This window comes from Petromyzon marinus, chromosome 39, assembly GCF_048934315.1.
Source record: "Petromyzon marinus isolate PM22_M1 ecotype Great Lakes invasive population chromosome 39, UKy_Petmar_22M1.pri1.0, whole genome shotgun sequence".
Taxonomy (NCBI): Eukaryota; Metazoa; Chordata; class Hyperoartia; order Petromyzontiformes; family Petromyzontidae; genus Petromyzon; species Petromyzon marinus.
In genome coordinates, this window is record NC_133705.1 from 5,940,416 (window position 1) to 5,966,866 (window position 26,451).

Below are 26,451 nucleotides of genomic sequence, written 5' to 3' on the forward strand. Positions count from 1 at the left end.
TGTGGGGTGCGTGTGTGGGGGTTGTGTGTGTGGGGTGTGTGTGTGGGGTGTGTGTGGGGGGAGTGTGTGGGGGTTGTGTGTGTGGGGTGTGTGTGTTTGTGTGGGGGTTGTATGTGTGGGGTGTGTGTGTGGGGTGTGTGTGTGGGGGTTGTGTGTGTGGGGTGTGTGTGTGGGGTGTGTGTGTGGGGTGTTGTGTGGGGGGAGTGTGTGGGGGTTGTGTGTGTGGGGTGTGTGTGTGTGTGTGGGGGTTGTATGTGTGGGGTGTGTGTGTGGGGTGTGTGTGTGGGGTGTGTGTGTGGGGTGTGTCTGTGGGGTGTGTGTGTGTGGGGGTTGTGTGTGTGGGGTGTGGGGGTGTGTGTGAGGAGGTGTGTGGGGGGATGTGTGTGGGGTGTGTGTGGGGTGTGTGTGTGTGTGGGGTGTGTGGGGGGGGTGTGGGGGGGTGTGGGGGGAGTGTGTGGGGTGTGTGTGTGGGGGTTGTGTGTGTGGGGTGTGTGGGGGGTGTGTGGGGGGAGTGTGTGGGGGGAGTGTGAGGGGAGTGTGTGGGGTGTGTGTGGGGGTTGTGTGTGTGGGGTGTGGGTGTGTGTGTGTGGGGGGAAGTGTGTGGGGTGTGTGTGTGTGGGGTGTGTGTGTGTGGAGTGTGTGTGTGTGGAGTGTGTGTGTGTGGGGTGTGTGTGTGGGGTGTGTGTGTGGGGGGTGAGTGGGCGGGACGAGGCCCAGCCAATCACCGAGCGTGAAGGCCGAGAAGTCTCCCACGAAGTCGACGCGGGGCAGCTTGCCGCGCGTCACGAGCCTCAGCGTGAGCGCCCGGCCATGCGACACCACGGCCTCGGGGATGCTCTTGCCGCACAGCGGGGGGCCCAGCGCCGGAGCGCCCCGGCCGACGCCGTCGTAGAACTGCAGGTAGGAGCCGGCGTGGCAGGGGTCCTCCGAGGCGCCGGGGGCGTGCGGGGCGTCGAGCGCCGGCGGCGGCGAGAGGCTGGCCCCGGGCGCCGGGGTCACGCGGAGGAGGCTGTAGACGAGGAAGAATCGGAACTGGAAGACGAGGCGCTGGTCGGGCTCGGCCGCCCGCACGCTCAGCCAGCAGTCGGTGTCGGCGCCCACGAAGTAGAAGCGGCGGGACTCGCGGTGCGAGCTCAGCACCAGCCCCTCGGCGGTCAGCGAGCGGCCGCACACCTCCACCAGGTGCGCTGCGAGCGGTAGAGCGAGGGGAGGGGGGTAGGGCCACGTGGTCCTTGTGACGTCGTTCATAGCAGCGGTCCCCAACCTTTTTGGCACCAGGGACGGGTTTCGTGGAAGACATTTTTTCACGGACCGGGGTTGGGGAGGGGGGGGTCATCATTGGGACTTTCCCCCCTTTTCAAAGACGCTCTCCAGCGACGTTTGTTTTGTAACTCATTGTGGCTACCGGGGGTTAGAGCTTGTGGGCTTACTCATTGTGACTACTAGGGGGTTAGAGCTTGTGGGCTTACTCATTGTGGCTACCGGGGGTTAGAGCTTGTGGGCTTACTCATTGTGGCTACCGGGGGTTAGAGCTTGTGGGCTTACTCATTGTGGCTACCGGGGGTTAGAGCTTGTGGGCTTACTCATTGTGGCTACCGGGGGTTAGAGCTTGTGGGCTTACTCATTGTGGCTACCGGGGGTTAGAGCTTGTGGGCTTACTCATTGTGGCTACCGGGGGTTAGAGCTTGTGGGCTTACTCATTGTGGCTACCGGGGGTTAGAGCTTGTGGGCTTACTCATTGTGGCTACCGGGGGTTAGAGCTTGTGGGCTTACCAACACCACGTGACTGAGACGAGTAATGGGGGCGGGCCACGTGCGGACTCACCGCTCTCACCTCCTGCTGCTGTGCGGCCCGGTTCCTAACAGGCCACGGACCGGTACCGGTCCACGGCTCGGGGGTTGAGGACCCCTGGTTCATAGGAGTACTGGGGGGGGGGGGGGGTTGGTGGTGGGGAGGATCGGGGTACCTGGCAGGGGTTCGAGGTGCCTGGTGGGGGTCCCGGCTACCTGGTAGGGGATGAGGGATGTGAGGACGTGGAGTCACGCATCCCGTTGATTTGCAGTGTCCGCGGTTCCAAAAAATTTGCACACCTTTGGAAAATGTGTGCAGTGAGTCTTATTCTAAATTTGAAGCTTTCGTGACTGCAAGGATCCATACTCTTTGGTTCTATTCGGTAAAGTCACGTAGGTAAAAAATAAAACAACAAAAAATCACGACGTTTCGGCTGGTGACTGCTATATCGGGGAGACGAAACGACATGTCTCTGACCGAATTCGCGAGCACAAATCAGATTTGAAACACGACAGAACGAATTCTTCTGCCGTAGCTGATCACTGTTACAACGCTGTGGGTGATCACGATATAGTTGTTTTCGGATACCAAGGTTCTCTGCAAGCCCACGGGTTTTTATCAGAGATTTGTCCACGAGGCAATTCAGATTTACAAACACAGACACAATTTCAACCGAGAGGATGGTTTCAAATTAAGCATCATTGGAAAGATGTTCTAAATCGAACCAAACATTTAACTTATTTTCAATGGTACAGTATATTTATTCAAGTAGTGATATCCCAAACTTTCACAGCTTCTTATTTCCCTTCACACCAACATTATGTAAACTTCCCTCCCCCCGCGCCTGGTCCATCATGGTCCCCCCCGCGCCTGGTCCATCATGTACCTCCTACGTACATCATGCTCATTGTTATGCTAATTCCTTTGTCAAGGCGCCTTTGTTTCCTCCCACACAGCTTAAAGGACGCGACCTGGGCTTGGCTGTTTTCACTCCAACGCTGTCCTCTGGACAGTCCGGTCCCTTCACCTGATGAAGGCTACTTGTGTTGTGGCTGAAACGTCGTGATTTTTTGTTTTATTTTTTACCTACGTGACTTTACCGAATAGAACCAAAGAGTACAGTGACTCTTAGTTTAAGGGGCCGTCCATAAGTGACATCACGCGATTTTGGACGATTTTTTACCCCCGCCCTCGTCACACGACGTCACAAAAACTCAGACACCCCCCTCAAATATGACGTCACAAAGCTCTGCCCCCCCCCCAAAAAAATACAAAACCATGTTTCCATTTTGAAAATAGAACATGCTTCAAATCGCTTTAAACTATTGTCATTGTAGTGCGTATTTAATGTGGCGCTGCATTCTGATGTTGTAGGAGTGTTGTTATAACAATTAGTATTGTTATAACAATTCTATATTTATTTAAAGTTGCGCATTTTTACGTGACGTCACATTTCTCAAACCCCCCCCCCTCGTCACACATCGTCACAAATGTCTGACCCCCCCCCCCCCCACCTAGGTGCGTGACGTCATTTATGGACGGCCCTAAGGCGCTGGTGGTAGATGCGTTAAGCGAAAACACTTTCCCCGTAAATAATGTAGCAACAATAACGCCGGGCGAGATGCGATGCACTCCTACGCACACTGTATCGCTCCGCACACTGTATCATGTGTCACTCCGCTCAGCCGTGCAACTCAATACAATAGTTAATCGTCGGCCGCTCAGAAAGCGCGTTGTAACGGTGTGCATTCCACGTTATAAAGGAACGCGTTCTATGTTATAACGGTGCGTGTTCTGCATTGTAGCGTTGCGCCTTCTACGTTATAACAGGCGTCATCTGTGTTATAACAGGCGTCATCTGCGTTATAACAGGCACCTGCTGTGTTATAACAGGCGCCTTCTACGTTATAACAGGCGCATTCTGTGTTATAACAGGCGCCTTCTGTGTTATAACAAGCGCCTTCTACGTTATAACAGGCGCCTGCTGTGTTATAACGGGCGCCTGCTGTGTTATAACAGGCGCCTTCTACGTTATAACAGGCGCCTTCTGTGTTATAACAGGCGCCTTCTGTGTTATAACAAGCGCCTTCTACGTTATAACAGGCACCTGCTGTGTTATAACAGGCGCCTTCTGTGTTATAACAAGCGCCTTCTACGTTATAACAGGCACCTGCTGTGTTATAACAGGCGCCTTCTACGTTATAACAGGCGCCTTCTGTGTTATAACAGGAGCCTTCTGTGTTATAACAGGCGCCTTCTACGTTATAACAGGCGCCTTCTGTGTTATAACAGGAGCCTTGTGTGTTATAACAGGCGCCTTCTGTGTTATAACAAGCGCCTTCTACGTTATAACAGGCGCCTTCTACATTATAACAGGCACTTTCTACGTTATAACAGGCGCCTTCTGTGTTATAACAGGCACTTTCTACGTTATAACAGGCGCCTTCTACATTATAACAGGCGCCATCTGTGTTATAACAGGCGCCTTCTACGTTATAACAGACGCTTGTTTTATAACAGGCACCATCTGCGTTATAACAGGCACCTTCTGTGTTATAACAGACGCCTTCTACGTTATAACAGGCGCCTTCTGCGTTATAACAGACGCCTTCTGCGTTATAACAGGCGCCTTCTGTGTTATAACAGACGCCTTCTGCGTTATAACGGGCGCCTTCTGTGTTATAACAGGCGCCTGCTGTGTTATAACAGGCGCCTTCTGTGTTATAACAGGCGCCTTCTGCGTTATAACAGGCGCCTTCTGTGTTATAACAGACGCCTGTGTTATAACAGGCGCCATCTGCGTTATAACCGGGCGCCATCTGCGTTATAACAGGCGCCATCTGCGTTATAACAGGCGCCTTCTACGTTATAACAGGCGCCTTCTACGTTATAACAGGCGCCTTCTACGTTATAACAGGTGCCTGTGTTATAACAGGCGTCATCTGTGTTATAACAGGCGCCTTCTACGTTATAATAGGCGCCATCTGCGTTATAACAGGCGCCTGCTGTGTTATAACAGGCACGCTCTACGTTATAACAGGCGCCTGCTGTGTTATAACAGGCGCCTTCTGTGTTATAACAGGCACGCTCTACGTTATAACAGGTGCCTGCTGCGTTATAACAGGCGCCTTCTGCGTTATAACAGGCGCCTTCTACGTTATAACAGGCGCCTGTGTCATAAGAGGCGCCTGTGTTATAACAGGCGCCTTCTACGTTATAACAGGCGCCTTCTACGTTATAACAGGCGCCTTCTGCGTTATAACAGGCGCCTTCTACGTTATAACAGGCGCCTTCTGTGTTATAACGGGCGCCTTCTACGTTATAACAGGCGCCTTCTACGTTATAACAGGTGCCTGTGTTATAACAGGCGCCTTCTGTGTTATAACAGGCGCCTTCTGCGTTATAATAGGCGCCTTCTGCGTTATAACAGGAGCCTTCGGTGTTATAACAGGCACGCTCTACGTTATAACAGGCGCCTTCTACGTTATAACAGGCGCCTGCTGTGTTATAACAGGCGCCTGCTGTGTTATAACAGACGCCTTCTACGTTATAACAGGTTCTTGTGTTATAACAGGCGCCTTCTACGTTATAACAGGCGCCTTCTACGTTATAACATGCGCCATCTGCGTTATAACAGGTGCCTTCTGTGTTATAACAGGCGCCATCTGCGTTATAACAGGCACGCTCTACATTATAACAGGCGCCTTCTGTGTTATAACAGGCGCGTTCTACGTTATAACAGGCACGCTCTACGTTATAATGGGCGCGTTCTGCTTAGAGGACGAGGGACCACGCCCAGAGGAATATGGAAAGTGGGGGGGGGGGGGGGGGTGGCTGCTGATGGACAAGGGGGTAGAGTGTAGGGGACGGGGAGGGGGAACCCCCAGTGGCGGGGATGCGGAGAGGGTAGCTAATGCGGGAGCAGGAGAGAAAGGAGGAGGTGCTCCGGGAGAAGAGGTCTCTCTGTCGGGATCTACGTATGTGCTCCACGCAGTGTCCGTGTTGGTGTTGCCTGGAACAATAGAGTTCCCCGCAACAATAGAGTTCCTGGGAACAATAGAGTTCCCCGGAACAATAGAGTTTCTGGAAACAATAGAGTTCCCCGAACAATAGAGTTCCTAGGAACAATAGAGTTCCCCGGAACAATAGAGTTTATGGGAACAATAGAGTTCCCCAGAACAATAGAGTTCCTGGGAACAATAGAGTTCCCCGGAACAATAGAGTTTCTGGAAACAATAGAGTTCCCCGGAACAATAGAGTTCCTGGTAAGAATAGAGTTCCCCGGAACAATAGAGTTTATGGGAACAATAGAGTTCCCCAGAACAATAGAATTCCTGGGAACAATAGAGTTCCCCGGAACAATAGAGTGTCTGGGAACAATAGAGTTCCCTGGAACAATAGAGTTCCTCGGAACAATAGAGTTCCCCGGAACAATAGAGTTCCTCGGAACAATAGAGTTCCCTGCAACAATAGAGTTCCCCGCAACAATAGAGTTCCTGGGAACAGTAGAGTTCCCCGGACAATAGAGTTTCTGGGAACAATAGAGTTCCCCGGAACAATAGAGTTCCTGGGAACAATAGAGTTCCCCACAACAATAGAGTTCCCCGCAACAATAGAGTTCCCCGCAACAATAGTGTACCCCGCAACAATAGAGTTCCCCGGAACAATAGAGTTCCTGGGAACAATAGAGTTCCCCGCAACAATAGAGTTCCCCGCAACAATAGAGTTCCCCGCAACAATAGAGTTCCCCGCAACAATAGAGTTCCCTGGAACAATAGAGTTCCTGGGAACAATAGAGTTCCCCGCAACAATAGACTTCCCCACAACAATAGAGTTCCCCGCAACAATAGAGTTCCCTGCAACAATAGTGTTCCCCGCAACAATAGAGTTCCCCGGAACAATAGAGTTCCTGGGAACAATAGAGTTCCCCGCAACAATAGAGTTCCCCGCAACAATAGAGTTCCCCGCAACAATAGAGTTCCCCGCAACAATAGAGTTCCCTGGAACAATAGAGTTCCTGGGAACAATAGAGTTCCCCGCAACAATAGAGTTCCCCGCAACAATAGAGTTCCCCGCAACAATAGAGTTCCCCGGAACAATAGAGTTCGCCGGAACAATAGAGTTCCCGGGAACAATAGAGTTCCCCGCAACAATAGAGTTCCCCGCAACAATAGAGTTCCCCGCAACAATACAGTTCCCCGCAACAATACAGTTCCCCGCAACAATAGAGTTCCCTGCAACAATAAAGTTCCCCGCAACAATAGAGTTCCACAGAACATAGAGTTCCCCGCAACAATAGAGTTCCCCACAACAATAGAGTTCCCCGGAACAATAGAGTTCCCCGCAACAATAGAGTTCCCCGCAACAATAGAGTTCCCCGCAACAATAGAGCTCCCCGGAACAATACAGTTTCCCGCAACATGAGAGTTACCCGCAACAATACAGTTCCCCGCAACAATAGAGTTCCCCGCAACAATAGAGTTCCCCACAACAATAGAGTTCCCCGCAACAATAGAGTTCCCCGCAACAATAGAGTTCCCCGGAACAATAGAGTTCCTGGGAACAATAGAGTTCCCCGCAACAATAGAGTTCCCCGCAACAATAGAGTTCCTCGGAACAATAGAGTTCGCCAGAACAATAGAGTTCCCCGGAACAATAGAGTTCCCCGCAACAATAGAGTCCCCCGCAACAATAGAGTTCCCCGCAACAATAGAGTTCCCCGCAACAATACAGTTCCCCGCAACAATAGAGTTCCCCGCAACAATAAAGTTCCCCGCAACAATAGAGTTCCCCAGAACATAGAGTTCCCCGCAACAATAGAGTTCCCCACAACAATACAGTTCCCCGCAACAATAGAGTTCCCCGCAACAATAGAGTTCCCCGCAGCAATAGAGTTCCTGGGAACAATAGAGTTCCCCGGAACAATAGAGATTCTGGGAACAAGAGAGTTCCTGGGAACAATAGAGTTCCCCGGAACAATAGAGTTCCTGGGAACAATAGAGTTCCCCGGAACAATAGAGTTCCTCGGAACAATAGAGTTCCCCGGAACACTAGAGTTCCTCGGAACAATAGAGTTCCCCGCAACAATAGAGTTCCTCGGAACAATAGAGTTCCCCGGAACAATATAGTTCCTCAGAACAATAGAGTTCCCCGCAACAATAGAGTTCCCCGCAACAATAGAGTTCCCCGCAGCAATAGAGTTCCCCGCAACAATAGAGTTCCCCGCAACAATAGAGTTCCCCGGAACAATAGAGTTCCCCGCAACAATAGAGTTCCCCGCAACAATAGAGTTCCCCGCAACAATAGAGTTCCCCGCAACAATAGAGTTCCCCGCAACAATAGAGTTCCTGGGAACAATAGAGTTCCCCGGAACAATAGAGTTTCTGGAAACAATAGAGTTCCCCGAACAATAGAGTTCCTAGGAACAATAGAGTTCCCCGGAACAATAGAGTTTATGGGAACAATAGAGTTCCCCAGAACAATAGAGTTCCTGGGAACAATAGTGTTCCCCGGAACAATAGAGTTTTTGGAAACAATAGAGTTCCCCGGAACAATAGAGTTCCTGGGAAGAATAGAGTTCCCCCGAACAATAGAGTTTATGGGAACAATAGAGTTCCCCAGAACAATTGAATTCCTGGAAACAATAGAGTTCCCCGGAACAATAGAGTTTCTGGGAACAATAGAGTTCCCTGGAACAATAGAGTTCCTCGGAACAATAGAGTTCCCCGGAACAATAGAGTTCCTCGGAACAATAGAGTTCCCTGCAACAATAGAGTTCCCCGCAACAATAGAGTTCCTGGGAACAGTAGAGTTCCCCGGACAATAGAGTTTCTGGGAACAATAGAGTTCCCCGGAACAATAGAGTTTCTGGGAACAATAGAGTTCCCCAGAACATAGAGTTCCCCGCAACAATAGAGTTCCCTGCAACAATTGAGTTCCCCGCAACAATAGTGTTCCCCGGAACAATAGAGTTCCTGGGAACAATAGAGTTCCCCACAACAATAGAGTTCCCCACAACAATAGAGTTCCCCGCAACAATAGAGTTCCTGGGAACAATAGAGTTCCCCGCAACAATAGAGTTCCCCGCAACAATAGAGTTCCCCGCAACAATAGAGTTCCCCGCAACAATAGAGTTCCCTGGAACAATAGAGTTCCTGGGAACAATAGAGTTCCCCGCAACAATAGAGTTCCCCACAACAATAGAGTTCCCCGCAACAATAGAGTTCCCCGCAACAATAGTGTACCTCACAACAATAGAGTTCCCCGGAACATAGAGTTACTGGGAACAATAGAGTTCCCCGCAACAATAGAGTTCCCCGCAACAATAGAGTTCCCCGCAACAATAGAGTTCCCCGGAACAATAGAGTTCGCCGGAACAATAGAGTTCCCGGGAACAATAGAGTTCCCCGCAACAATAGAGTTCCCCGCAACAATAGAGTTCCCCGCAACAATACAGTTCCCCGCAACAATACAGTTCCCCTCAACAATAGAGTTCCCTGCAACAATAAAGTTCCCCGCAACAATAGAGTTCCCCAGAACATAGAGTTCCCCGCAACAATAGAGTTCCCCACAACAATAGAGTTCCCCGGAACAATAGAGTTCCCCGCAACAATAGAGTTCCCCGCAACAATAGAGTTCCCCGCAACAATAGAGCTCCCCGGAACAATACAGTTCCCCGCAACATGAGAGTTACCCGCAACAATACAGTTCCCCGCAACAATAGAGTTCCCCGCAACAATAGAGTTCCCCGCAACAATAGAGTTCCACGCAACAATAGAGTTCCCCGCAACAATAGAGTTCCCCGGAACAATAGAGTTCGCCAGAACAATAGAGTTCCCCGGAACAATAGAGTTCCCCGCAACAATAGAGTTCCCCACAACAATAGAGTTCCCCGCAACAATAGAGTTCCTCGCAACAATACAGTTCCCCGCAACAATAGAGTTCCCCGCAACAATAAAGTTCCCCGCAACAATAGAGTTCCCCAGAACATAGAGTTCCCCACAACAATAGAGTTCCCCATAACAATACAGTTCCCCGCAACAATAGAGTTCCCCGCAACAATAGAGTTCCCCGGAACAATAGAGTTCCTGGGAACAATAGAGTTCCCCGCAACAATGGAGTTCCCCGCAACAATAGAGTTCCCCGGAACAATAGAGTTCGCCGGAACAATAGAGTTCCCCGGAACAATAGAGTTCCCCGCAACAATAGAGTTCCCCACAACAATAGAGTTCCCCGCAACAATAGAGTTCCCCGCAACAATACAGTTCCCCGCAACAATAGAGTTCCCCGCAACAATAAAGTTCCCCGCAACAATAGAGTTCCCCAGAACATAGAGTTCCCCGCAACAATAGAGTTCCCCACAACAATAGAGTTCCCCGCAGCAATAGAGTTCCTGGGAACAATAGAGTTCCCCGGAACAATAGAGTTTCTGGGAACAATAGAGTTCCTGGGAACAATAGAGTTCCCCGGAACAATAGAGTTTCTGGGAACAATAGAGTTCCCCGGAACACTAGAGTTCCTCGGAACAATAGAGTTCCCCGGAACAATATAGTTCCTTGGAACAATAGAGTTCCCCGCAACAATAGAGTTCCTCGGAACAATAGAGTTCCCCGGAACAATATAGTTCCTCAGAACAATAGAGTTCCCCGCAACAATAGAGTTCCCCGCAACAATAGAGTTCCCCGCAACAATAGAGTTCCCCGCAACAATTGAGTTCCCCGTAACAATAGAGTTCCCCGGAACAATAGAGGAGTTCCCCGCAACAATAGAGTTCCCCGCAACAATAGAGTTCCCCGTAACAATAGAGTTCCTGGGAACAATAGAGTTCCCCGCAACAATAGAGTTCCCCGCAACAATAGAGTTCCCCGTAACAATAGAGTTTCTGGGAACAATAGAGTTCCCCGTAACAATAGAGTTCCCCGGAACAATAGAGGAGTTCCCCGCAACAATAGAGTTCCCCGCAACAATAGAGTTCCCCATAACAATAGAGTTCCCCGGAACAATAGAGGAGTTCCCCGCAACAATAGAGGAGTTCCCCCGGCAGAACGACTCGCGCGGCGGATTCCCTTTACAATGCAGCCCTCAGATCGCTACTAGGTTGCAAGTGCACGCACGACAACCGTCAACCACCGCGATTCCGCGAGCGCTGTAGGGCAACAACCTGCACCCTGAGAGAGCGAGAAGGAGAGCGAGAGTCATGAGCACGCCTATCCAGCTGCGGCAGGGGCCTTTACCGCAAGGCCGCTGGGTCACTGGTGGCCTTGAGTGAGGCCCCTGGCGATACACAAGTGGTGAAAATACCCCACGTCATCATCGTCATGGTGCTGCTGTCAAACACACACAATGGTTGCACGTAATGTGTGAAGGGAACAGAAAACGCAGACGAGGTGAGTTTTGAGACGAACGGAAGGAGGTTAAGAAGGGGGACTGCTTCACGTACAGGCGCAGTGTTGAGTCTATGGTGCAGTGTTGAGTCTATGGTGCAGTGTTGAGTCTGTGGTGCAGTGTTGAGTCTGTTGTGCAGTGTTGAGTCTGTGGTGCAGTGTTGAGTCTATGGTGCAGTGTTGAGTCTATGGTGCAGTGTTGAGTCTGTGGTGCAGTGTTGAGTCTGTGGTGCAGTGTTGAGTCTATGAGCAGTGTTGAGTCTAAGGTGCAGTGTTGAGTCTATGGTGCAGTGTTGAGTCTATGGTGCAGTGTTGAGTCTATGGTGCAGTGTTGAGTCTATGGTGCAGTGTTGAGTCTATGGTGCAGTGTTGAGTCTATGGTGCAGTGTTGAGTCTGTGGTGCAGTGTTGAGTCTGTGGTGCAGTGTTGAGTCTGTGGTGCAGTGTTGAGTCTGTGTTGCAGTGTTGAGTCTATGGTGCAGTGTTGAGTCTGTGGTGCAGTGTTGAGTCTATGGTGCAGTGTTGAGTCTATGAGCAGTGTTGAGTCTAAGGTGCAGTGTTGAGTCTATGGTGCAGTGTTGAGTCTATGGTGCAGTGTTGAGTCTAAGGTGCAGTGTTGAGCCTATGGGCAGTGTTGAGTCTAAGGTGCAGTGTTGAGTCTATGGTGCAGTGTTGAGTCTATGGTGCAGTGTTGAGTCTGTGGTGCAGTGTTGAGTCTATGGGCAGTGTTGAGTCTATGGTGCAGTGTTGAGTCTATAGGCAGTGTTGAGTCTATGGTGCAGTGTTGAGTCTATGGTGCAGTATTGAGTCTATGGTGCAGTGTTGAGTCTATGGTGCAGTGTTGAGTCTATGGGCAGTGTTGAGTCTATGGTTGCAGTGTTAAGTCTATGGGCAGTGTTGAGTCTATGGTGCAGTGTTGAGTCTACGGGTAGTGTTGAGTCTATGATGCAGTGTTGAGTCTATGGTGCAGTGTTGAGTCTGTGGTGCAGTGTTGAGTCTATGGTGCAGTGTTGAGTCTGTGGTGCAGTGTTGAGTCTATGGGCAGTGTTGAGTCTATGGTGCAGTGTTGAGTCTATAGGCAGTGTTGAGTCTATGGTGCAGTGTTGAGTCTATGGTGCAGTATTGAGTCTATGGTGCAGTGTTGAGTCTATGGTGCAGTGTTGAGTCTATGGGCAGTGTTGAGTCTATGGTTGCAGTGTTGAGTCTATGGGTAGTGTTGAGTCTATGGTGCAGTGTTGAGTCTATGGTGCAGTGTTGAGTCTGTGTTGCAGTGTTTAGTCTATGGTGCAGTGTTGAGTCTATGGTGCAGTGTTGAGTCTATGGGCAGTGTTGAGTCTATGGTGCAGTGTTGAGTCTATGGTGCAGTGTTGAGTCTATGGTGCAGTGTTGAGTCTATGGGCAGTGTTCAGTCTATGGTGCAGTGTTGAGTCTATGGGCAGTGTTGAGTCTATGGGCAGTGTTGAGTCTATGGTGCAGTGTTGAGTCTATGGTGCAGTGTTGAGTCTATGGTGCAGTGTTGAGTCTATGGTGCAGTGTTGAGTCTATGGGCAGTGTTAGTCTATGGTGCAGTGTTAGTCTATGGTGCAGTGTTGAGTCTATGGGCAGTGTTGAGTCTATGGTGCAGTGTTGAGTCTATGGGCAGTGTTGAGTCTATGGTGCAGTGTTGAGTCTATGGGCAGTGTTGAGTCTATGGGCAGTGTTGAGTCTATGGTGCAGTGTTGAGTCTATGGTGCAGTGTTGAGTCTATGGTGCAGTGTTGAGTCTATGGTGCAGTGTTGAGTCTATGGGCAGTGTCCAGTCTATCGTGCAGTGTTGAGTCTATTGTGCAGTGTTGAGTCTATGGGCAGTGTTGAGTCTATGGTGCAGTGTTGAGTCTATGGTGCAGTGTTGAGTCTATGGTGCAGTGTTGAGTCTATGGTGCAGTGTTGAGTCTATGGTGCAGTGTTGAGTCTATGGGCAGTGTCCAGTCTATGGTGCAGTGTTGAGTCTATTGTGCAGTGTTGAGTCTATGGTGCAGTGTTGAGTCTGTGGTGCAGTGTTGAGTCTATGGTGCAGTATTGAGTCTATGGGCAGTGTTGAGTCTATGGTGCAGTGTTGAGTCTATGGGCAGTGTTCAGTCTATGGTGCAGTGTTGAGTCTATGGGCAGTATTGAATCTATGGTGCAGTGTTGAGTCTATGGTGCAGTGTTGAGTCTATGGGCAGTATTGAGTCTATGGTGCAGTGTTGAGTCTATGGTGCAGTGTTGAGTCTATGGTGCAGTGTTGAGTCTATGGTGCAGTGTTGCGTCTATGGTCCAGTGTTGAGTCTATGGTTCAGTGTTGAGTCTATGGGCAGTGTTGAGTCTATGGGCAGTGTTGAGTCTATGGGCAGTTTTGAGTCTATGGTGCAGTGTTGAGTCTATGGGCAGTGTTAGTCTATGGGCAGTGTTGAGTCTATGGGCAGTGTTGAGTCTATGGGCAGTGTTGAGTCTATGGGCAGTATTGAATCTATGGTGCAGTGTTGAGTCTATGGTGCAGTGTTGAGTCTATGGTGCAGTGTTGAGTCTATGGGCAGTGTTGAGTCTATGGGCAGTATTGAATCTATGGTGCAGTGTTGAGTCTATGGTGCAGTGTTGAGTCTATTGTGCAGTGTTGAGTCTATGGGGCAGTGTTGAGTCTATGAGCAGTGTTGAGTCTATGGGCAATGTTGAGTCTATGGTGCAGTGTTGAGTCTATAGGCAGTGTTGAGTCTTTTGTGCAGTGTTGAGTCTATGGGCAGTGTTGAGTCTATGGGCAGTGTTGAGTCTATGGGCAGTGTTGAGTCTATGGGCAGTGTCCAGTCTATGGTGCAGTGTTGAGTCTATTGTGCAGTGTCCAGTCTATGGGCAGTGTTAGTCTATGGGCAGTGTTGAGTCTATGGGCAGTGTTGAGTCTTTTGTGCAGTGTTGAGTCTATGGGCAGTGTTGAGTCTATGGTGCAGTGTTGAGTCTATGGGCAGTGTTGAGTCTATGGGCAGTGTTGAGTCTATGGGCAGTGTTGAGTCTATGGGCAATGTTGAGTCTATGGTGCAGTGTTGAGTCTATAGGCAGTGTTGAGTCTATTGTGCAGTGTTGAGTCTATGGGCAGTGTTAGTCTATGGTGCAGTGTTGAGTCTATGGTGCAGTGTTAGTCTATGGGCAGTGTTGAGTCTATGGGCAGTGTTGAGTCTATGGGCAGTGTTGAGTCTATGGGCAGTGTTGAGTCTATGGTGCAGTGTTGAGTCTATGGGCAGTGTTGAGTCTATGGTGCAGTGTTGAGTCTATGGGCAGTGTTAGTCTATGGGCAGTGTTGAGTCTATGAGCAGTGTTGAGTCTATGGGCAATGTTGAGTCTATGGTGCAGTGTTGAGTCTATAGGCAGTGTTGAGTCTATTGTGCAGTGTTGAGTCTATGGGCAGTGTTAGTCTATGGTGCAGTGTTGAGTCTATGGTGCAGTGTTGAGTCTATGGTGCAGTGTTGAGTCTATGGGCAGTGTTGAGTCTATGGGCAGTGTTGAGTCTATGGGCAGTGTTGAGTCTATGGGCAGTGTTGAGTCTATTGTGCAGTGTTGAGTCTATGGGCAGTGTTGAGTCTATGGGCAGTGTTGAATCTATGGGCAGTGTTGAGTCTATGGGCAGTGTTGAGTCTATGGGCAGTGTTGAGTCTATGGGCAGTGTTGAGTCTATGGGCAGTGTTGAGTCTATGGGCAGTGTTGAGTCTATGGTCCAGTGTTGAGTCTATGGGCAGTGTTGAGTCTATGGTGCAGTGTTGAGTCTATGGGCAGTGTTGAGTCTATGGTGCAGTGTTGAGTCTATGGGCAGTGTTGAGTCTATGGTGCAGTGTTGAGTCTATTGTGCAGTGTTGAGTCTATGGGCAGTGTTGAGTCTATGGTGCAGTGTTGAGTCTATGGTGCAGTGTTGAGTCTATGGGCAGTGTTGAGTCTATGGGCAGTGTTGAGTCTATGGGCAGTGTTGAGTCTATGGTGCAGTGTTGAGTCTATGGTCCAGTGTTGAGTCTATGGGCAGTGTTGAGTCTATGGTGCAGTGTTGAGTCTATGGGGCAGTGTTGAGTCTATGGTGCAGTGTTGAGTCTATGGGCAGTGTTGAGTCTATGGTCCAGTGTTGAGTCTATGGGCAGTGTTGAGTCTATGGTGCAGTGTTGAGTCTATGGTGCAGTGTTGAGTCTATGGGCAGTGTTGAGTCTATGGGCAGTATTGAATCTATGGTGCAGTGTTGAGTCTATGGTGCAGTGTTGAGTCTATGGTGCAGTGTTGAGTCTATGGGCAGTGTTGAGTCTATGGGCAGTATTGAATCTATGGTGCAGTGTTGAGTCTATGGTGCAGTGTTGAGTCTATTGTGCAGTGTTGAGTCTATGGGGCAGTGTTGAGTCTATGAGCAGTGTTGAGTCTATGGGCAATGTTGAGTCTATGGTGCAGTGTTGAGTCTATAGGCAGTGTTGAGTCTTTTGTGCAGTGTTGAGTCTATGGGCAGTGTTGAGTCTATGGGCAGTGTTGAGTCTATGGGCAGTGTTGAGTCTATGGGCAGTGTCCAGTCTATGGTGCAGTGTTGAGTCTATTGTGCAGTGTCCAGTCTATGGGCAGTGTTAGTCTATGGGCAGTGTTGAGTCTATGGGCAGTGTTGAGTCTTTTGTGCAGTGTTGAGTCTATGGGCAGTGTTGAGTCTATGGTGCAGTGTTGAGTCTATGGGCAGTGTTGAGTCTATGGGCAGTGTTGAGTCTATGGGCAGTGTTGAGTCTATGGGCAATGTTGAGTCTATGGTGCAGTGTTGAGTCTATAGGCAGTGTTGAGTCTATTGTGCAGTGTTGAGTCTATGGGCAGTGTTAGTCTATGGTGCAGTGTTGAGTCTATGGTGCAGTGTTAGTCTATGGGCAGTGTTGAGTCTATGGGCAGTGTTGAGTCTATGGGCAGTGTTGAGTCTATGGGCAGTGTTGAGTCTATGGTGCAGTGTTGAGTCTATGGGCAGTGTTGAGTCTATGGTGCAGTGTTGAGTCTATGGGCAGTGTTAGTCTATGGGCAGTGTTGAGTCTATGAGCAGTGTTGAGTCTATGGGCAATGTTGAGTCTATGGTGCAGTGTTGAGTCTATAGGCAGTGTTGAGTCTATTGTGCAGTGTTGAGTCTATGGGCAGTGTTAGTCTATGGTGCAGTGTTGAGTCTATGGTGCAGTGTTGAGTCTATGGTGCAGTGTTGAGTCTATGGGCAGTGTTGAGTCTATGGGCAGTGTTGAGTCTATGGGCAGTGTTGAGTATATGGGCAGTGTTGAGTCTATTGTGCAGTGTTGAGTCTATGGGCAGTGTTGAGTCTATGGGCAGTGTTGAGTCTATGGGCAGTGTTGAGTCTATGGGCAGTGTTGAGTCTATGGGCAGTGTTGAGTCTATGGGCAGTGTTGAGTCTATGGGCAGTGTTGAGTCTATGGGCAGTGTTGAGTCTATGGGCAGTGTTGAGTCTATGGTCCAGTGTTGAGTCTATGGGCAGTGTTGAGTCTATGGTGCAGTGTTGAGTCTATGGGCAGTGTTGAGTCTATGGTGCAGTGTTGAGTCTATGGGCAGTGTTGAGTCTATGGTGCAGTGTTGAGTCTATTGTGCAGTGTTGAGTCTATGGGCAGTGTTGAGTCTATGGTGCAGTGTTGAGTCTATGGTGCAGTGTTGAGTCTATGGGCAGTGTTAAGTCTATGGGCAGTGTTGAGTCTATGGGCAGTGTTGAGTCTATTGTGCAGTGTTGAGTCTATGGTGCAGTGTTGAGTCTATGGGCAGTGTTGAGTCTATGGTGCAGTGTTGAGTCTATGGGCAGTGTTGAGTCTATTGTGCAGTGTTGAGTCTATGGGCAGTGTTGAGTCTATGGTGCAGTGTTGAGTCTATGGGCAGTGTTGAGTCTATAGGCAGTGTTGAGTCTATGGTGCAGTGTTGAGTCTATGGGCAGTGTTGAGTCTATGGGCAGTGTTGAGTCTATGGGCAGTGTTGAGTCTATGGGCAGTGTTGAGTCTATTGTGCAGTGTTGAGTCTATGGGCAGTGTTGAGTCTATGGGCAGTGTTGAGTCTATGGGCAGTGTTGAGTCTATGGGCAGTGTTGAGTCTATTGTGCAGTGTTGAGTCTATGGGCAGTGTTGAGTCTATGGGCAGTGTTGAGTCTATGGGCAGTGTTGAGTCTATGGGCAGTGTTGAGTCTATGGGCAGTGTTGAGTCTATGGGCAGTGTTGAGTCTATGGGCAGTGTTGAGTCTATGGGCAGTGTTGAGTCTATGGGCAGTGTTGAGTCTATGGTCCAGTGTTGAGTCTATGGGCAGTGTTGAGTCTATGGTGCAGTGTTGAGTCTATGGGCAGTGTTGAGTCTATGGTGCAGTGTTGAGTCTATGGGCAGTGTTGAGTCTATGGTGCAGTGTTGAGTCTATTGTGCAGTGTTGAGTCTATGGGCAGTGTTGAGTCTATGGTGCAGTGTTGAGTCTATGGTGCAGTGTTGAGTCTATGGGCAGTGTTGAGTCTATGGGCAGTGTTGAGTCTATGGGCAGTGTTGAGTCTATTGTGCAGTGTTGAGTCTATGGAGCAGTGTTGAGTCTATGGGCAGTGTTGAGTCTATGGTGCAGTGTTGAGTCTATGGGCAGTGTTGAGTCTATGGTGCAGTGTTGAGTCTATGGGCAGTGTTGAGTCTATGAGCAGTGTTGAGTCTATGGTGCAGTGTTGAGTCTATGGGCAGTGTCCAGTCTATGGTGCAGTGTTGAGTCTATGGGCAGTGTTGAGTCTATGGGCAGTGTTGAGTCTATGGGTAGTGTTGAGTCTATGGGCAGTGTTGAGTCTATGGTGCAGTGTTGAGTCTATGGTGCAGTGTTGAGTCTATGGGCAGTGTTGAGTCTATGGGCAGTGTTGAGTCTATGGGCAGTGTTGAGTCTATGGTGCAGTGTTGAGTCTATGGTGCAGTGTTGAGTCTATTGTGCAGTGTTGAGTCTATGGGCAGTGTCCAGTCTATGGGCAGTGTTGAGTCTATGGTGCAGTGTTGAGTCTATGGGCAGTGTTGAGTCTATGGTGCAGTGTTGAGTCTATGGGCAGTGTCCAGTCTATGGTGCAGTGTTGAGTCTATGGGCAGTGTTGAGTCTATGGGCAGTGTTGAGTCTATGGTGCAGTGTTGAGTCTATGGTGCAGTGTTGAGTCTATGGGCAGTGTTGAGTCTATGGGCAGTGTTGAGTCTATGTTGCAGTGTTGAGTTTATGGGCAGTGTTGAGTCTATGGGCAGTGTTGAGTCTATGGTCCAGTGTTGAGTCTATGGGCAGTGTTAGTCTATGGGCAGTGTTGAGTCTATGGGTAGTGTTGAGTCTATGGTGCAGTGTTGAGTCTATGGTGCAGTGTTGAGTCTATGGTGCAGTGTTAGTCTATGGGCAGTGTTGAGTCTATGGGCAGTGTTGAGTCTATGTTGCAGTGTTGAGTCTATGGGCAGTGTTGAGTCTATGGGCAGTGTTGAGTCTATGGTCCAGTGTTGAGTCTATGGGCAGTGTTAGTCTATGGGCAGTGTTGAGTCTATGGGTAGTGTTGAGTCTATGGTGCAGTGTTGAGTCTATGGGCAGTGTTGAGTCTATGGGCAGTGTTCTTCACCGTGCAGGAAAAGTTTAGGGGCGCAAGTAGGGAGATGGGCCGAAAACGGAATTGGGCACAGCGGGGAGGAACAGAGGGAGAGAATATTGGGAACGCCGTCGACTTCATGAGAAGTATGTCTGGGTTTGGTCTACAGTGAAAACGTATGTGTTTGTAAGCAGTGTAGCGGTTAGCGCTCCGATCCCGGCGACCCGAGTTCGATTCCCGCTCACGGCCAACACCAGTGACGATTATCTGAACCGGTTCTGAGCCTCCCCTAGGTCGAATCGGCCTCAAATGAGTACCTGGTGCGGTGTGTCAACATCGTCACTCGGGAGACAAAGGCGGCCGGGCGTGGTGTTGGCCAACCACCCCCTCGTGTGCCGTGCAGGCCTTCATAGGTGCTCGCTAACAGCCCCAACGGTCAGTTCAGGCTATACGGGGGTATCTTTGTCTTTGTATAAAATATTTCGCACCGTACGTAAACAAACCGTGCTAATCGGAGGTGCGGGGGAAATGACAGCAAACTGAACACAAAAAGCAGCAAAATGTGGCAACCCTACCCAGGGCAGGATTCAGATGTTGTAGGCCCCCGGGCTACAGGTACTGTGAGGCCCCCAGTAATATTTTCCAAAGGAAAAAAAGTTAAAGAAAAATAAAATTTATTTTTTTACAAGGCTAACAACAAATTAAATTCAGCAATCACAAAGTGAAACAACTTTTCACTTCATCTCTGGAGGCCCTCCAGCTGCCTGAGGCCCCTGGGCTGTAGCCCCTAAAGCCCCGTGCCTCTGTAGGGGTGCTATGGGGAATAAACACATGACACGGGAAGGTGTGGTTCACCCACACCTTGGTGGCTACAACAATGTCCGCTAAGGCTCCAGTGGGTATAAAGTGCGGGGAGCCAGGGAGCTCGGGGCAGAGTGTGGGGCCCGAGGCTGAAGCAACCAGTGAAGAAAGAAGGCCAGCAGGTGAGACCCTGGAACTCCTGTGACCGCTGCCCTTTTCAGGGCCGGCACAGCAAGCCAGTGGTGCGGCCCCAGAGCCCCAGAGTCAGAGTCCTTCTAAGGGCCGGTCTGGTCGGCGGGGTGCCGAGATCTGTGCCTAACCAGGGCCGGATCAAATAGCCTCCCTTAGAGCCCTACCAGGAGGAACTGGGAGCCTAGAGCTTAGGCTAGAGAGCCTGGGGTGTGTTCCTGAGTTATATGGGTAAAGGGGCCGCTACCCCTTCTAGTGTAACCCTTGTTAAGGTTTAAATAAATAGTGCTGCTTCTATTCTGCCGTCTCCGTGTCCTGGAACCCACTGCACCTCAATACGTCCCTGACCCGACCACTCACTCACTAAACCACTCGCTCACGCTCCCACTCACCCACCCACTCGCTCACCCTCCCACTCACCCACCCACTCACCCACCCACTCGCTCACCCACCCACTCGCTCACCCTCCCACTCACCCACCCACTCACCCACCCACTCGCTCACCCACCCAATCGCTCACCCTCCCACTCACCCTCCCACTCACCCACCAATTCGCTCACCCTCCCACTCACCCACCCACTCGCTCACCCTCCCACTCACCCACCCACTCGCTCACCCTCACACTCACCCTCCCACTCACCCACCCACTCGCTCACCCACCCACTCGCCCTCCCACTCGCTCACCCACCCACTCGCTCACCCACCCACTCACCCACCCACTCGCTCTCCCTCCCACTCACCCACCCACTCACCCACCTACTCGCTCACCCACCCAATCGCTCACCCTCCCACTCGCTCACCCTCCCACTCACCCTCCCACTCACCCACCCACTCGCTCACCCACCCACTCACCCTCCCACTCGCTCACCCACCCAATCGCTCACCCTCCCACCCACCCACTCGCTCACCCTCCCACTCACCCACCCACTCGCTCAACCTCGCGCTCACCCACCCTCGCACTCACCCACCCACTCGCTCACCCTCCCACTCACCCACCCACTCGCTCACCCTCCCACTCACCCGAACTCTCGATAGATCTCGTTCTGACTGAGACAGGGCTAGGAGATGTTAACTACCTCGCCTGGTATGCAGGAAGTCGTAGGTGTTATCGTGACCCTGACGCCTGCTGCTGTATATTTGGAGTTTGCGCTGTCTCTCTCCCCGTCATCACGACGATTTTTCTCCGGGTTATCCCTCCACATTCAGAATCAACACCACGCGTTTAGAGTGTCTGACCACTAATCACGTCCGCGTGATAAGCCACTTTGTTGAGCTACCATTTGTGGGCAGGATGCTTCTGAAAAGGAGCTACGTAGCTCAGTGGGCCCCACCTGGTAAAATTTACAAAAATAGTTTAGTTTTAGTTAATAGAATTCGGCCTGGCCACAGGAGCAAGGTCGTGAATGAACAACGTCGACTCTCGTGTCCACGGGCTCAGCGCAAGAAACGTGTTCATCATAGACTCTTTGTCGAGTGCAGCTGTGATGGTGCTGTTCGTTGCTGACAGCTCGACTTTTTTTTGTTTTTTGGGGGGGGGGGGACTTCGGGACTCATGAGATCAGTAACTCGGCCATCGTACGTAAATAAATAAATGAAACTCACCGATCAACCCACCACGCCACACTTGCTCCATAGGATCCCTTTAATGTCCAAGAGAGCTTCGGGGTACATCTTCTCGTGGATTTTGTCTCGCCAGGCGAACAAACTCACGGCGCCAGGGTTTACGGAGTCCTCACATTGGCAAGAGGCGGCGTGGGGTCACCGGCATGGCCACGGGCAAAACGGACCAAGTGCATGGCCGTCAACCCATACGGTTTACCCGCAGTCTTGTACATAAAAATTGAGTTAAAACATAAATATGTATTTTTGTTTGTGTTTCTCCCTTGTGATGTAACTTTGTGGGATGAACGTTGAGATGTATAAGTGGTACGGGGTGCCCAATAATGGTCTGAATTGGTCTGGAATAAGGTAGGGCGCTGATAAGGGGTTGACAGCGATGCAAGTGCAGTACAACAACAAAACACATCAAAATTAAATTGGAGAGGAAAATAATGGTACAAGATTAAAGTCCCTGCAGCCCAAGTAGGACCTGTGGCTCTTCTTAACCTGCTGTGCATCACGCACTCCATGGGGGTGCGTGATGCCCTGTCTGGGGGGGGGGGGGGGGGGGGGTGCGAGACATGGGCAGATTTCTGTTTTAGATGGTAAATAATCTAAAACACGGGCACGTAAGTAACAATTACTTTGTTTCATCAAACCCGAATGTGTTTATTAACATTATGAAGGTTAGGAACAACTGCTCTAGACCGATCGTTTTGACTATTATAGAAACAGCGGGTGATGTGTAAACAATGTAAACAGACGAGGTGTGGGTGAACTCGGGTGGGCGACGCGATGAGGTGGACGAGGTTGCCCTTACCGCTGTCAATGGCCCGCCCCGGGGCTATCATCATCAGTAGCAGCAGTCCCGTCTTAATCATCATCATCAGCAGCAGCAGTGCGAGACTCCGCGTGTCCATCGTGTCGCCCTCCACTCACTCGCTCCGTGACCAGGGCGGCGGTGATGGTGATGGGAGGTGGTGATGGTGATGGGAGGTGGTGATCGTGATGGGAGGTGGTGATGGGAGGTGGTGATGGTGATGGGAGGTGGTGATGGTGATGGGAGGTGGTGATGGTGATGGGAGGTGGTGATGGTGATGGGAAGTGGTGATGGTGATGGGAGGTGGTGATGGTGATGGAAGGTGGTGATGGTGATAGGAGGTGGTGATGGGAGATGGTGATGGGAGGTGGTGATCGTGACCAGGGAGGTGGTGATGGAGATGGGAGGTGGTGATGGGAGGTGGTGGTGGTGATGGGAGGTGTCGGAGGCTGTGATGGTGATGCGACACTGATGGTAGTAGTGACACTGATGGTAGTAGTGACACTGATGGTAGTAGTGACACTGATGGTAGTAGTGACACCGATGTGGCGATGGTGGTGTTGATGGAACTGTTGATACTAGCGGTGTGATGATAAAGACACTGATGGTGGTGGTGGTGGTGTAGATGGAGGGTCTCGTGTTAACCCCTGGCGATGGTGGCCATGGTGGTGGTGGTTTGGAAGCTGGTGGTGTGAATGACGGTGGCGTAGTTGTAGACTGTATGGCAACTGGTCGTGATGGTAGTGGTGGTGGATACCCTGATGATGATGATGATGGCGGTGGAGACCCTGATGATGATGGTGGTAGTGGTGCTGGTGGAGACCCTGATGATGGTGGTGGTGGTGGAGACCCTGATGATGATGGTGGTGGAGACCCTGATGGTGGTGGTGGAGACCCTGATGATGATGGTGGTGGAGACCCTGATGGTGGTGGTGGTGGTGGAGACCCTGATGATGATGGTGGTGGAGACCCTGATGGTGGTGGACGAGGAGGCTGCGTGGTCGTGACGCTGGCGACGATCGCAGCGCGCCGATCACGGCGTCGGCGTGGGCGGTGTTTGTGTTGATGGGCGACAATGAAGGGGATGCGGCAAGGGCGGCGAGGCGAGTCGCGGTGTGGACGCTGGCGATGGGGCCGTGATGGTTGACTCACCGCGGTCGCGATGAAGTTGACTGATGATGGTTGTGGTGATGTCCGTGATGGTGGTGATGATGATGGTAGTGGTGATAATGATGATAGTTGTGGTGGTGGTGGTGGTGATGATAGTTGTGGTGATGTCCGCGTTGGCGATAGTCGTGTTAGTGACGTGAAGGATGATGGTGGTCGTGGTGATGATGGCTCTGGTGGTGGTGGTGATGGCTCTAGTGGTGGTGGTGGTGATGATGGTAGTGGTGGTGATGATGGCTCTGGTGGTGGTGGTGGTGGTGATGGCTCTGGTGGTGGTGGTGGTGGTGATGGTGGTGATGGCTCTGGTGGTGGTGGTGGTGATGGCTCTGGTGGTGGTGATGATGGCTCTAGTGGTGGTGATGGCTCTGGTGGTGGTGGTGGTGATGATGGCTCTGGTGGTGGTGGTGGTGGTGATGATGGCTCTGGTGGTGGTGGTGGTGGTGATGGCTCTGGTGATGGCTCTGGTGGTGGTGGTGATGATGATGGTGGTGGTGGTGATGGCTCTGGTGGTGATGGCTCTGGTGGTGGTGGTGGTGGAGCGGCCGTGACGGACGAGTCGTGAGTTGCCGTTCGCGCTGCGCTCGAGTCGCCGAGTCGCTGTGAGAGCTTCCAACTTCCACCCCGACCCCCGTCTCGCTCCCCGCTCCTCCTCCTCCTCCTCCCCCACCAGTGGAGGAGAGCTCCCCTCGCCCCTCCACCCACATAACTCATCTCAAGCCATTCAGCCACGGCCTTGCCTCCCCCCACACCCCCCACCCACCCTGCCCCCAAACCGAGACAAAAACTCCATGCCCCCCCCCCCCCGGACCCATTCAGCTCCAACTCCGCTTCTCCCCAACTCCATCCCCCCCGCCCCTCCCCTCCACCCATCGACACGATTTACGGTTTACCCATTCGACCTAATCTCATCATTCCCCTGCCCGTCACGTCACCCCCCCCCTCCTCCTCCTCCTCCCCGCTGTGTCTCCACAACCCTCCTGCTCATCCCACTCCGGGCATCCCATCCCGTTCCTTGCCGTCTCGTTCAGCTCCTGTAACGCCGTCGGAGTCTCGGATGTCCTCGGCGCGGTCGCGCTCTGCATTCGGCCAAGCAGCGCGGGGGAAGAGCGATCTCGCTTCGTGGCGATGTTCTGTGGAACTCCTCCCGTCTCGCCGGCCTCCTGCGATGACGACCAATCACGGGAAATCATCCCATCCCCTTCTCATTCAGCCATCGTCATATTGCACGCGCCATCCTATCCATCTCATCTCGTCCCTTATCTCATCCCTTATCTCATCCCTCCCCATCTAGCCTGATCGCATTTTCATGTCATCTCATGCTTTCTCATCATCCCACCTCATTCGCCCATCTTATGTCGTGCGAATCTCATCCCGTAACTCGCTCTTTCTCAACCTTTTCGTCCTCGTATCGCCATTGCGATTTCAACAGCATCTGAATTTCAACTGCACCTCCAAACGCCGTGCAAACTAGCGGGACACGTGGCTTCGCAGGGACCACGGACAAGAAAAGCGTGGCGATAGACACCTCCGATTAGCGCGGTTGGATACGTACGGTTGCGGATAGAAGAAGTTCAACGCACGTACTCGTGGTACACGCACAAGATGTGTGACTGTCAAGGGAGTGTCACTGACGACGCGACTGATGTGGCGAGAACGTCGACTTGCAGCACGGCGTCGCCTGTACGCAGCCTCCACTCCTCGCTCTCCTAGGGAGAGGACGACTCGGAGGGAGAGGACGACTCGGAGAGGGAGGACGACTCAGAGAAAGGACAACTCAGAGAGAGAGGACGACTCAGAGAGAGAGGACGACTCAGAGAGAGGACGACTCAGAGAGAGAGGACGACTCAGAGAGAGGACGACTCAGAGAGAGAGGACGACTCAGAGAGAGGACGACTCAGAGAGAGAGGACGACTCAGAGAGAGAGGACGACTCAGAGAGAGGACGACTCAGAGAGAGAGGACGACTCAGAGAGAGGACGACTCAGAGAGAGAGGACGACTCGGAGGGAGAGAACGACTCGGAGAGGGCGACTAAGAGAGAGAGGACGACTTAGAGAGAGGGAGAGGACGACTCGGAGAGGACGACTCGGAGGGAGAGGGCGACTCGGAGAGAGAGGACGACTCAGAGAGAGAGGACGACTCGGAGGGAGAGGACGACTCGGAGAGGGCGACAAAGAGAGAGGACGACTCGGAGAGAGAGGACGACTCGGAGCGGACGACTCGGAGGGAGAGGGCGACTCGGAGAGAGAGGACGACTCGGAGAGAGGTAGAGGACGACTCGGAGAGAGGACGACTCAGAGCGAGGGAGAGGACGACTCGGAGAGCAGAACGACTCAGAGAGAGAGGACGACTCAGAGGGAGAGGACGACTTAGAGAGAGAAGACGACTCGGAGGGAGAGGACGACTCGGAGCGGACGACTCGGAGAGAGAGGACGACTCGGAGAGAGGACGACTCGGAGAGGGCGACTAAGAGAGAGAGGACGACTCAGAGAGAGGGAGAGGACGACTCGGAGAGCAGAACGACTCAGAGAGAGAGGACGACTCAGAGGGAGAGGACGACTTAGAGAGAGAAGACGACTCGGAGGGAGAGGACGACTCGGAGAGGGCGACTAAGAGAGAAAGGACGACTCAGAGAGAGGGAGAGGACGACTAAGAGAGAGAGGACGACTCAGAGGGAGAGGACGACTCGGAGAGGGCGACTCGGAGAGGACGACTAAGAGAGAGGGGACGACTCAGAGAGAGGGAGAAGACGACTCAGAGAGAGAGGACGACTCGGAGAGAGAGGACGACTCCGAGAGAGAGAGAGGACTACTCAGAGAGAGGACGACTCAAAGAGGGAGAGGACGACTCAGAGAGAGGACAACTCAGATAGAGGACGACTCAGAGAGAGAGGGAGAGAGGACGACTCAGAGAGAGAGAGGACGACTCAGAGAGAGAGGACGACTCAGAGAGAGGACGACTCAGAGAGAGAGGACGACTCAGAGAGAGAGGGAGAGAGGACGACTCAGAGAGAGAGGACGACTCAGAGAGAGAGAGGACGACTCAGAGAGAGGACGACTCAGAGAGAGAGAGGACGACTCAGAGAGAGGACGACTCAGAGAGAGAGAAGGCAACTCAGAGAGAGGGAGAGGACGACTCAGAGAGA

The 26,451-nt window shown here is 51.6% G+C and overlaps 1 protein-coding gene across 1 annotated transcript in view; it reads right to left on the reverse strand.

Annotated features, from left to right (window-relative positions):
• The window catches only part of LOC116950539 (uncharacterized), a 32,992-nt gene extending 10,711 nt beyond the window's left edge, over positions 1-22,281 (reverse strand). Inside the window, exons 1-2 of the mRNA XM_032968399.2 lie at positions 22,142-22,281; positions 731-1,187 (exon numbers count right to left, since the gene is read on the reverse strand). Of these exons, the coding sequence (XP_032824290.2) occupies positions 731-1,187; positions 22,142-22,241 (557 nt within the window). The 5' untranslated portion in view covers positions 22,242-22,281. The remainder of the gene's footprint in view (positions 1-730; positions 1,188-22,141) is intronic.
• Between the last annotated feature and the right edge of the window lie 4,170 nt (positions 22,282-26,451).